Here is a 12,120-nt window from a genome sequence, read left to right as displayed (position 1 = left end):
TCTGCCTAAAGAAGTATTCTTATATGAGATACAAGCAAGCAGGTGGAAGAACAGTCTGAGGAAGCCATCATGGATACGCACACAGATGCTAGTACATCTAGTACAGCCTGTAGCAGTTCACACCTTGGTTAATCATGTATGGTAACGTAGCTCAGGGGCTCCAGTTAACAGCCTGGTTACTTTTGGATAGCTGTAAGGATTCCCCCATCCCCACTGTACAAAGCCCTCAGCTGCTTGCAGCACAGATGCTGGACCACTACAAATTACAAGGTAGCACACTGAGTAGATACCAAAGTGGGTTTTCTTTTACACATGGGGCTAAACAGCAGTTCAACAGCTGCTCCACAAGCTGCTGAGCCATACCAGCTGCAGGGAGGGGCCCACAACCAGACTAGCACCCCACTCAGCAATCCAATTTTAGTCCATCACTGCAGATGGGTCAAAGCTTTCTGGTACATTATATAGTGATAACTTCATATTAGAAATTACACTACCGAAATGGAAGTGTGTAAATCACAACTGGTATTATTAAAAGTGATACTTACTTATCATGAGAAAACCGCTACCAGAAAGACATGTTTTTCTTAACTGAACTGTCAGCAAGGCCACTGCTACTGTAAATCACTGCAGCTTCTAGCATGAAAACTGACTTTTTTTGTTTGTTTCTGTTACGAAATAGTCAAGGAACATCACCTGTAAGTCTTCAAAAGGAAATGACAGCTTAAGCAGGTACAACAGCAAACAAAGGGTATCTGGTCCCACAGCAAAGCTAACAGGCCTGGGGCATAAACACCAAGAAGCAAGCCCTCAAGGTTCCCATGTTTATATTTTTCATTTGACTGGCAAAGGAAAATTGACCAAGACAAGAGTTAGAAAAGGATGTTTTCAACTAAACAGTAAATCAACAGAATTTATTACCCTTTAGTTTTTATAGATTGGACTACTAAAAACATGCTGACGCTGCATGAGCATTTGCTTTACGTGTACTTCTAGTCTCTTGTGGAAAAACAACCTGACAGTGCCTGAAAACCCAGACTTCTTTTCAAATTGCTCAGCGTTGTGATTTTCAGGACTACACACATACTTCTTCAAGGTATTGCTGGACATGGGGTCATTGATAAAGGTATCTTTGGAAATGCCAGCAATAAACTCTTTACAGTTTTTGGTGAATTAGCTCTTCGGTTCAGTCCTCAAAAAGCACCGTAAAGGTTACTGTGATTTTATCCCACCAGACCACCCATCTTTCGGAGAAAAAGTAACCAATTATGGGAATAGCTTCCCCCACCAGCACCACCACCACAGGCAAACCTGTAAAAACTTGAACTGACAAAGTGCCAAAAAGTCTTTAAAATGATCACACGACCCAATCTGACAAAGCAGTTGTAATTACTGAAACTCCTGCAGTGTCGGGGTCACCTTTTGTAAAGGCAACAGACACATGTCAAGCCATTTGTGACAGATGAAGCATGTATAATTTGGTTTAAACTAAAGAAACTGATGTGATGCCTTTAAGAATCCTACTCTTGTATATTTCCAGTGCAACTTCAATTTACAAAGTCTAAGGAAGAGTTCCCAAGAACGGACCTGTAATTAAAGATCCCAAAAGACAATCAAATAGAAGGTTCCTACAGAAAACATCCAAAACCAGGGTAACCATGGAGGAGAGTCACATTTAAAGGCCCAGCATGCAAGCTTGTTTTGATGAGATTCACCTGCCAGCTTCCAAAGCACACTCACAGGCAGGGTCCCTTATTAGCTTGGGCTATTTCACACAGGTAAAATGCACAAGCTTTGCCCTCATTTTAGCTTCTTCACACTATTTGGAAGTTTCAGGCAAGTCGCAGTACCTCAGAAAACATATTGTCCAGGAGAGAAAGGAAGCAGTAATCCCCCTATAAAAAGGCAGTAGCAAGAGAACATCTGAAATTTAAGGGTGAAACACTCATCAGTCAAACCAAAGAAAAGGCAAAAATTCAGAGTGACTGACAGGCTCTTAATTTCTCCAGTCATCTCACAGAAACAACTGAAGACTAAGGCTTGGCGAAAGCCAGGAGATGGACATAGCTATGACAGCTTTACATAAATCAAGATATAGGCAGACAATTCAGAGAAAACACCACTTAACTAGTTCTTTGCCAATACTGTATTCTTGCCTTTTTCCAATTTATACATGTCACTTTAGGCTGAAAGTGAGAAAAAAAGGCTTTAGGTAGTAAACTGACAGCTTGAAAATTAAGCTAAATAAAAAACTTTTAAATGCCATCAGACAAGACAGCACAGAGACACCACCAAATGCTTACTACTAGTGCAAAGATGACCTGTCCTCCTCCCCCTTCACATCCTGCTCCCAGCCTGCAAACTTGTCCTGTCCCATCTCTTCTTGTGGCATTGAACCTAAGTAACAAGAGGCAACAGGGTGAGCGGGTTGAATGACTGATGAGGGAAGCGATGCAAAGAAAGCAACAGGAGCATCAGTTGATATCCCTGTTACATGCTCCGGTTAGGGCTTCCATGTTAAACCTGCACTCAGTTAGTCACAAGCTTTCACACAGTAGCAGTTTACAGACACTTAATTAATAGTACTCCTAGAAGCCACATAATTCATTGCCCAATTTCAAGACTCATTTTCAGAAAGTTTGGTAAAAAACCAACCAAATAAATATATGGATTTCCTACTAGAATCGGAAGAATGATTTCTCCAGTGAGTACAATACATCAAGTAGTTAGTTTGATCAGTTTAAGTACAGCTGTACTGTTTCACCCGCTGCCCAATTAATGTCACTTGATCACAACATAGTGTGAAGTCCTCCAAATGCCAGTTCCAACCTCTGCAAAGCTGCTGTTATGTGCAGAGTTTAACTTATCATATGGAAGACTCCTAACTCTCACTAGGCATTTTTCCTCCTCCTTTCACCTGCTTGCTCTTCAGAACACATTAACTCCAAAAGGAGTTAAATTTTACAAAAGTGTATAATCACAGGTTTAGCACACCTGCAGGTATTACTGTGATCTTAGGCAAAACAGGAAAGATGCTCCTATTAAATGTAATCCCACTTGTTAGAGCACTAAACATAGCTCATATGAGAATACAAGCCCTTGAAGTGGAGAAGCACACATCTTAGAGACACAGGACCTTTTGAGAATGGTTTTAAACTGTAAGCAAAGAGTGCAAGAAGTTCAAGCTAAGTCATTGTACATCTCTTTGCTTTAGTACTGCACAGATTTTTCCCCAAGACAGGTCTTCCAAAAGCCACCAGCACTTCTCCCACTTCACGAGGCAGAACACAATTAAACCAAGTGATTTAACTAAGTAAACTGAAGAGCCTTCAAGCTGGGAAAAAGAGCACCTGGTTCAGTATTACTGAAGGTCTGAGATGTTACATTTATATCCTCTTGTAAATTCCTTCAAAGGATTTTAAATGGGAAGGAGATACACTACATTGCACAAAGTATTGCAAGACCATTCACCAGTCACAAAGAAAGCAAGCTGAAACTTCCTAGGAAGTAATATGCTTGTGACACTGTAACAGAGTTCATGTACTACAAATGCTACAAAAACATAAAAGAAAGAATTCCAAAGTCACGGCCAGTAATTTATCAACTCATCTTTTTACATGAAAAAGTCGGCATTTTGTAAGGCTGCCAAGATGTTTCCTAATTGACTACACAATCTGCACTCTTCATTCTATCCATATGAATGCAGCTGAAAATTGTTATTAACCTTGCTTTAAGTTGCACAAGGCAGAATTAATCAGTGACTTAGCTTTACAAACAACTGTTTGAGTAAGGTCAGACATCTATTCTACAGCAAGGGTATACCAGACAACTGCAACAAAATGAGTTGGAGTAGTTTAAGGATGGTATCTCAAGCAGGGCTTTCCAAGGCAATTTAAACTAACTTGTACATTGCACCACAGGTGGAGTGGTCAATTCAGGTGTCTCTGCATAGAGTAGAAGTACGTCATAAGTTACCAACTACTTCTTTACCTGGCTCTCCCTCAAGGAACACTCAGTAGCTAGTTATATTAGTTCTGCTTCCTCAGCTGTTTCTCTCACACATGTTGAAGCAGCATGCATTTTTATGATTAACAGCTTGCTAGTTGACTAATCAACTTGATGAGCTCTCTTCTTAAACTCTGACTACTGACTATTTTCCAACCCAAGTGAGATCCCTTTGCCTTCAGGATTAAAGTTGTGTACTCCTGAAATTTTCCAAAGAATAGTTATATATGTTAGCCTCCATAAAAGATTTGATTTCCAACCGTTATTACTACTGTTAGCAGAAGCATGCTTACAGAAAACTAATTTTCCCCAAACAGCTTTTTGCCATTACTATAGACCCAAGCAGAGAGAAAACAAGGAATATCACTGATGCTCTATCAAGTCACCTTAAATCAGGTTTCTCCAAGTCTAGTTTGGGCTGATACCACCAAGAGCACTTCACCCTGTGATCCCAACTCCATATCTTCCAAAAGCCACTCTGGAAACCTCTACTTCTTCCTCAGTACAGAAGTGGGCATTAAGCCACAGTTCAGCAATTACTATTAGTACTGTCTGTATCCTTGGGTTAAACACTAGAAAGTGAATAACTGTAAAGCTAAAGGAATGCGTTGCCTAAGAACTTGAGGGGCTAACTTTATGATCAAAAAACAAAAAGTTAAACTTCTCATTAAATGGGTGTGGAAATGGACAAGCTTATGACTGTGGCTATATGAAGAAATTAGCTAGGACTCAGCTTATTTCTATCAGGTCCATCCACCTAGTCATTTCTGAAAGAGGTGCTATTAATAATGATTTACTAGCAAGGACTAGGCCTAAAAACATATGAATCAAAGTGTCAGCAGCAAATACATATCCTTTTGTAAGGCTAAACCTTGTTTCAGAAGGGAATAAGCAAGTCCATTACTAAGCCAGCTCCTACAAATTCTTGCTGGCTCTGGGAAAAAGCTGGGATTTCAGACAAAAGGTCACAGGAGTCCTCCCCATCCAGGATATTAAAGGTAGAAAAGTCTTGGAAAGCCAACCTTGGTATGTGAGTGCTATAAAGGGAGGATGACAAACAAAAAGAGAACCACGAAAGCATCACTGCCAACCTGCTTCAAACGCAATGGACCAATACAGGTACTCCCCCGGCAAATCACAATGATTCACAGAAAATATGTAGGCTGAGCAAAGTCCCACTCTACCCCATGCAAAGTACACCTAAAATGTGACACATTATCACATAGAAATCATCTAACCATTCAAAACAAAAAGTCAATAGCATTCCCCAAAGGAAAAAAAACCTACCTCTCACATACACACAGAACAACAAACTCATTTGGTTATGCTGGCTAAAAAGATATTTTGTCAACTATGTGACACCACCACCAAATGCAGGATTACCAAGCCAGTTTACAAGAAGACAGCACAGACATAACAAAATTTTTCAACTCGTGAGGGGATATAATACAGATGTTCATAATCTGGTGAAATCAACAATGACAGTTAAGATCTTTCCCAAGGAAAAGAGGTAACACATCTTTAGATCGAAGAAGGAATGTAGTGGAAAGGCAAGGGAGTGAACTAGTTTGTCTCATTCAATGCAAAAGAGAACCATTAAGCAGAACACAGGATATTCCAGTGAAGAGCATGGAAAACACATGAGGAAGCAAGTTACTTTTAATACAAGTTAACAGTCCAATTATTCAGTGGAACTCCTTAGCACAGGATGAGCTTCTACTAACATATAGAAACTGGGTCTTGCTCAAATAGTTGCTGAGCTACAAACTGCAGGAAGAGTATTCAGAGAAGTATCATATAGCAAGAGGGCAAGTGTGTAACTCTTCCGTAGACATCTGCTTTTGGCCACCAGTACAGATAAAACCTTGAGCCAAACATACCTTTGTTCGTGCCTAGCACAGTTGCTTTTTTTTCATTATAAGCAAGCTAGTTTTCATTGAAAAAACTGAATGCAAAAGCTATGAATACATTAATACCCCCACTTAATTTCTTTTTTGCATTTTAAAGTCACTCAATCACTTTAAAATCTTTAGAATCTGCTTCTTACTCCGATTACTCTGTAATAAGAGATCTGCCTAATGCTACCACACGTCAAATCCATTCAGACCAGACATACTGCAGTGATTCAAGATAAAAGATGTATGATAGCTAAGGAAAGTCTTTAAATCTAGAAAAATAGATAGAGGAATTTGTTAGGTACGAGAACTTCATCTGCTGTTTTCCCCATGCTACAAGGAAGCACCTTCCACTGGTATTACAGTAACATCCTATTGACACTATCAACTTTCAAAGCCTTATCCCCTTGAGTAAGTTTTGTCCATTTCTTCTCCAATCAAGGTAGAAGTTGATTGGAGAGCTTCTAGTTTGCACTAGCACTGAAGTTACAACTTGAAATCTCAGAGTTTAAGGGGAAGCAGCAAGGTCTAATTTTAAGTCTGAATCCAAAACAAGCAGACCAGACTCAAGATGAGCCTTCCAAAACATTAAGAACTTCATGTGCACACATGCAGTTGTACCAGCATTCCAGGGTTCAATAAAATTAAGTCCGTACTCCAGAAGTTCACGGTGTTTTAAACTCCACTTGCACAAGGTCATGCTTTACTGGTAGAGCTCAGGACCAAAAGTTCCCTTTAGGGGCATCGTGAAATGCCACTCGTACTTTGGAAATGAAAACAAACCCACACAATCTCAGAGAGCATTATCTGCCTGATAAATTGAACACCACTATTCAGAGTTCCAGGCAACTTATGCCACAAAATGTTCATTTTTATTATCGATTTCAACACAGTGCTTTAAAGCCATACACCAGCATTTAAGTATTAACCACTCAATACAGTCTTGTTAATTATCTTAATTTATGTGTACTAGTGCACCACTTAAAGCTCAAACAAGATCTATGCCCCTTACTACATAAGGTCCAGTCCCATAACATTGTGGCACACGTCAGAAAGCCCTCAGCCTGACCACAGACCTAGCAACTGTGCAAGTCCTGAGTTAGGGCTGATGATTTAAAACATCCTCCTCATTTTACTTTTATCATGAACTTCACATGCCCTGTGCCCCCAGTGAAGATCACATCCCGTACAACATGTTCTCTTTATGGAGTACACTAACCTATAATAGGTATACTTCCTAGAAAGTAATGTTTACTTCTACTTAATGTAAACTGTTGGACCTCACTATTAACTGCTTTTATGACATTACTTCTGATCACAGTGACATCTCTTCTCTGCACTAAGAGGCATATTCTCTCCTGGATACTCTTCTATCAATCAAGTCCAGGTGTTCCACTGCACCTCTCTCCCCAGCCACTCAGACCACAAGAGATGCAGAGATCAATCAGCAGCTATGCCCAAATAAAAAAAAAAAAAGCTACAAAGTACAAGGCATCGACTTTGATTCCTGTCAAGTCTACATGCGTAACAGGGATCCCTGACTTTCAAGAGCTACTACAATACCCGTGAAACCCTTAACTTCGAGCCAACCATCCTGGATTCCAGCTTCTTACTTCCTAAGCACATGCACACAAGTTTGCAGCCTACGTGTCAAATACAGAGAAAAACGTCTGCACTTTTAGATCATACAGCCTCCCTTACGCCTCCAGGATCTCCTCTCCTACTCGTTTCACCCAAAGGAAGCATCTTCTTCCATTTTATGTGGAAAAAAAAAGGCAATTTATCAGCCATCTCCCCACAATCCGCAGCGAAACGCTGCCGGGGAGGTGTGCTCACACTCCTCCTCTCAGCTTACGCTCGAGTTCTGCTGACCCACCGCGACGCTGGAGGTCCATCCCCGAAGCCAGGGAAGCCACTCCTGGGAAGCCAGGTCGGGAGCTGTACCCTCCCTGTCCCGACGCACTCGCTGTCACTGCCCTCGCGGGGAACGGGAGGCCGGACCGGCCCCGACCCCTCCCCGGTCCCGGTACCCACCGGCGGCGAAGTGGAGCGGCGTGGACTTGCGGCCCGCCATGTCCTTGGCGTTCACGTTGCCCGTGTCCACCAGGCGCTTCACGCGCGTCACGTCCCCATTGCGGCAGGCCTCCAGCAGCTCGCGGAAGGCCCCGCTCGCCGCGCCCGGGCCCGCCGCCTCGGGACTCTCCGCCGCCGGGCTCGACGCGACCGACGACGACGCAGACGAGGAGGAGGACGAGGAGGAACTGCTGGAGCTGCTGCCTGAGCCCGGCGGCGGGCCCGGGCCGGCGGCGCCCGCACCCTCCGAGCACTCCAGGGCCGGAGGCCGCTCCGCGTCGGGGGGAGCCTCGCCTTCGGGGCCGGCCAGGCTGTGGCGCTGCGCGGCGGGGGCGAGGTCGGCCGGCGCCAGGCTGGGGCTGCGCGGCGGCGAGGCGGCGGCCGGCGGCGAGGCCGGCCCGGGCGGCGGCGGCGGGTGATGGTGGTGGTGGTGCTGGGAGCGACGCGGCGGCGCCGCCATCTTCGCCCTCCTCCGCCCCCCCCACGATCCCCGTCACTGCGGCAACGGCGGCAACTCCCGCCCACACTTCCGCCCGCACCCGGCCAATCCCAATGCGCGGCGCCCGGACGTGACGCGCACGCTGTGGCGGCGGGGCGGGGCGGGACGGGACGGGGCGGGGCGGGGCGGGACGGGACGGGACGGGGCCGCGGCCTCACCGGGACCCGCCCCATGGCGGGGCAGCGGCTCGCGCCTGCCCCCTGGAGGCCGCCAGGTGCGCCCCTCCGGCGCGGGGCGGGGCGGGGCGGGGCGGGGCGGGGCGGGGCGGGGCGGGGCGGGGCCGGGCGGTGGAGCCCGGGGCGGGGCCGGCCCTGCTCGGGAACCGAATCCCGAGGCGGGGAGGCAGGTGTGGCTGTCAGCGCTGAGGGTGAGAAAGAGAACTCGAAGGATGTCGGGGACCGAAACGTCCGCGAAAGGGCCCTCCGCGGAACGAGCAGGTCTGACCGGCGCGGGAGCAGGCAGAAGCCTTCCAGTAAGGATTTTGGTTTGGATTTGGAAAGCAGCAGTAAGATGAGACCAAAGTGCTTCTGGCTTGCTGGTACCTCGGGAGGATATAAACACCGATTACGGATAAACTGCTCAGGTCAGAAAGCCCCAGTAGCTGTCACCAAGAGATCTCCAGCTCACTCACCTTAACTTTGGTCTGTGAGCACCAGGGGGATTCCGTTGACAGGAAAAATATCAACAGCAGCAACTCCTGGAGAATTCCCAGTACACCAGGTACTGGGGCTCCCAGCGCTGGTGGGGCAGCAGCCACAGGTCAGAGGACGGGGAGAGCGATGAGGAATTCCCGTTAGAGGGAATATGAATATGGCTAATGCCAGCCAGCCTCATCCCGGCAAACAGATTTGGGAAAGGGCTTTGGGAAGTGTTTGCGTAGCACCATGTGACGTGCTGAAGAAGCGCTGACCAGGTCTAACGCTGGGGGCACAGAAAATCAGAAAACAGGAATTCAGAAGAAATGAGGATCTGGTCCAGTGCTAGTAAGTACCTTTCTGCCAGTGAGGAGGAAGTAGGCATGGAATCAGTCCCCGTGACTGGTGGAGCAGTAAATGAAGATCCACTTACAGGTGCCCAGCTCAGTTCTTGTTCGTGCCACGGCTTTGAAGCCGTGGGCCATGGCCAGGCACTGAAAGAGCTCGGCAAGACCTCCCTGACACCTGAATCTAGATAGCTGCTGCTTCGCAGCCTTCTTTTAATTCAAAACCCCTAAAAGGACTTTGCAAGCTAATTACAACATCCCCTTTGTCAGGCCCAAGCTTTGCAAGACATTTAAGAAGCCAGAGCACCAGCATGCACTTGTTCGGCTCACTGCTGGCTTTCCAAGTCTGTATTTCCCCAGCCAGTTGCTTTTGTGGCATCAGTGGCAAACAAATCACATTCCTTTACCCCTCTCTGTATTTCCCATAAACCAAGGTTGCAGACAGCATCACTTTTAGAAAATGCATCGGTACGCAAACACTTGTTCTACTTCCTGAAAGATTTTAAAAGATAAAAGGAATATTTTTTAAGATTTGGGATTCATGGTGGCCTTAAAAATTCATTGTTGGTTGTAGGATTGAGTAAGAAATGCTACACTCTGGGTCACCCTTTCCTGAAAGCCCTGCAGAGAAGGACTTGGGGGTATGGTGGATGAAAAACTGGACATGAGTTGGCAATGTGCGCTTGCAGCCCAGAAAGCCATTCGTGTCCTAGGCTGCATAAAACGAAGCGTCGCCAGCAGGTCGAGGGAGGGGATTCTCCCCCTCTACTCCGCTCTCGTGAGACCCCACCTGGAGTACTGCATCCAGCTCTGGGGTCCCCAGCACAAGACATTTTTTACAATGAGGGTGATGAGACACTGGAACAGGTTGCCCAGAGAAGTTGTGGATGCCCCACCATCAGAAGTGTTCAAGGTCAGGTTGGATGCGGCTTTGAGCAACCTGATCTAGTTGAAGATGTCCCTGCCCAAGGCAGGGGGGTTGGATTGGATGATCTTTAAAGGTCCCTTCCAACCCAAACCTTTCTGTGATTCTATGAAAGCTGTGCCTGGGAAGGAACAGGTAAAGGGATTAGGATTCCTAGTATGAGACCTGCCCATGTGTGATGGATGCACTCGACCCCTTAACCAATCTAGCAGTAGTTTGGTACAGACTCCAAAGGAGGTAAAGGCCAGAGCCATAGCTGGGCCAAGAACTCCTCTAGTTTCAATCTGTTCTCTAAAAACCCACAAAGGAGTAGAGTGACACAGTGAGCATCGATGCTTATGAGCTTGAAACACCGATCATGCGATTAACACATGAATGGCGGGTGGCTTTTCCAAGACTCGTTTATCAAGCAACAAAGAAAGTTATGGGTACAAGGAGTCTCATGCAAACCTTTCCCATTACATGTAATTTGACTACAAGCCAACCACTTTATTCCATAAATATGACAGCCTAAGTGAGCCTTCTTTGAGCTTTCCCTGCTAGGTAGCATGGCTGCATGGCGGTGATTACCCCTTGAGTTGGGGCACCTCTCAAGGTTGCTCCTCGAAGCAGAGAGACCTTTCACTCTTTCCTGCAGAAACGGTGAGCAAAACAATGTGGGGAACGCAGTTCGCAGTTCTGGGCAAAATTTCCTCATCCTTACAGGATTTCTACTTAAGGTCGAGGAGGAACATGGGGAGGATCTTAGAAAGCATTCAGTCAACCTGTTGCTTGTTCCCTGGCCAGCCACCAAGCCCTTGGAAACCTGGCTTCTTCAACTGCTGCCGAAGCGGGAACCTGGGGATTTTACCATCTGGGCTGTGTCTCTGGTGGAGTGGAGGGCAAGCACTCTCCCAAGGGATGCCAGCCTCGCTCAGAGCTGGTGCCACAGCCCGTGAGCTTTGCAGTGGCCCACAGCGCTCCCCGCATCTGCTTGCCGCAGCAGCTTGATGCTTCCTTTGAGCTAATTTAGGTTCACGTCCTGTCACAAGTGGCTGATTACATTTGCACCTCTTGTCCCACAAAGCCCAGAGTCAGGCTCTAAAATACCGTTGATAACTCAGTGTCTTTTACCTGATCCAGGAGGGAGGTGCTTTAGACAGAAATCTTATTAATGATGCAGCTGCAGGGCTCAGTAAAGTGGAGGCACCTCAGACTTCAGCTGAATAATTAAATCCCATCAATAGGACTTTCCAGGGCCACTATTTAATAACTCCAAATGCGATTCTGGTATATAATGGAATCCGCTGAAATGGGATTAATTTCTTTTTTTTTTTTTTTAAACAAAATGCTTTATAGCATTGCTGGCAATTTTACAGCCACCTGCCTCTCAGCCCCAGCTGATGGCAGCTAGGAGAGGGGCTTGGGATGGTTTCTGAATATTTTTAAGCTCCAACAAATAGGAAATGGCTCCAAAACCAGCATCCAGCATGCTAGCGCTCACGTTTAAGGGACTTGTAGTATGCTGACACATAAATCAAGAGGAAGTGAGGAAGTCCTGTTTGGAGAAACACATCTCCTCTGCCTAAGCAGATGGGAAGACTAGGGATCATCTACATCTCTAGCAAAAGCTACATTTTCTGAGAAACAAAATCTTCCCTTTCCCCAGAAAGTATCTCACTCACAACTGGCAGCTTTAACTGTGGTGAATGTGTTGAAGATGCCAAGAGACACTGTCCCTGTCTGTTTGAAGTTGCTCACAGAT

General features: G+C 46.0%; 1 protein-coding gene across 3 annotated transcripts in view; it reads right to left on the bottom strand.

The window, feature by feature from the left end:
- Positions 1–8,467, bottom strand: part of TNKS (tankyrase) — a 148,259-nt gene extending 139,792 nt beyond the window's left edge. For all 3 annotated transcript variants that reach the window (XR_012673548.1, XM_075149518.1, XM_075149519.1), the window contains exon 1: positions 7,932–8,467. Coding sequence is in view for 2 of the 3 variants with exons in the window: in XM_075149518.1 (XP_075005619.1) it covers positions 7,932–8,430 (499 nt within the window). In the remaining variant the exon portion in view is untranslated. The remainder of the gene's footprint in view (positions 1–7,931) is intronic.
- Between the last annotated feature and the right edge of the window lie 3,653 nt (positions 8,468–12,120).

This window comes from Calonectris borealis, chromosome 4 (assembly GCF_964195595.1).
Source record: "Calonectris borealis chromosome 4, bCalBor7.hap1.2, whole genome shotgun sequence".
NCBI classification, from domain to species: Eukaryota; Metazoa; Chordata; class Aves; order Procellariiformes; family Procellariidae; genus Calonectris; species Calonectris borealis.
This window is presented reverse-complemented; position numbering and strand designations above follow the sequence as displayed.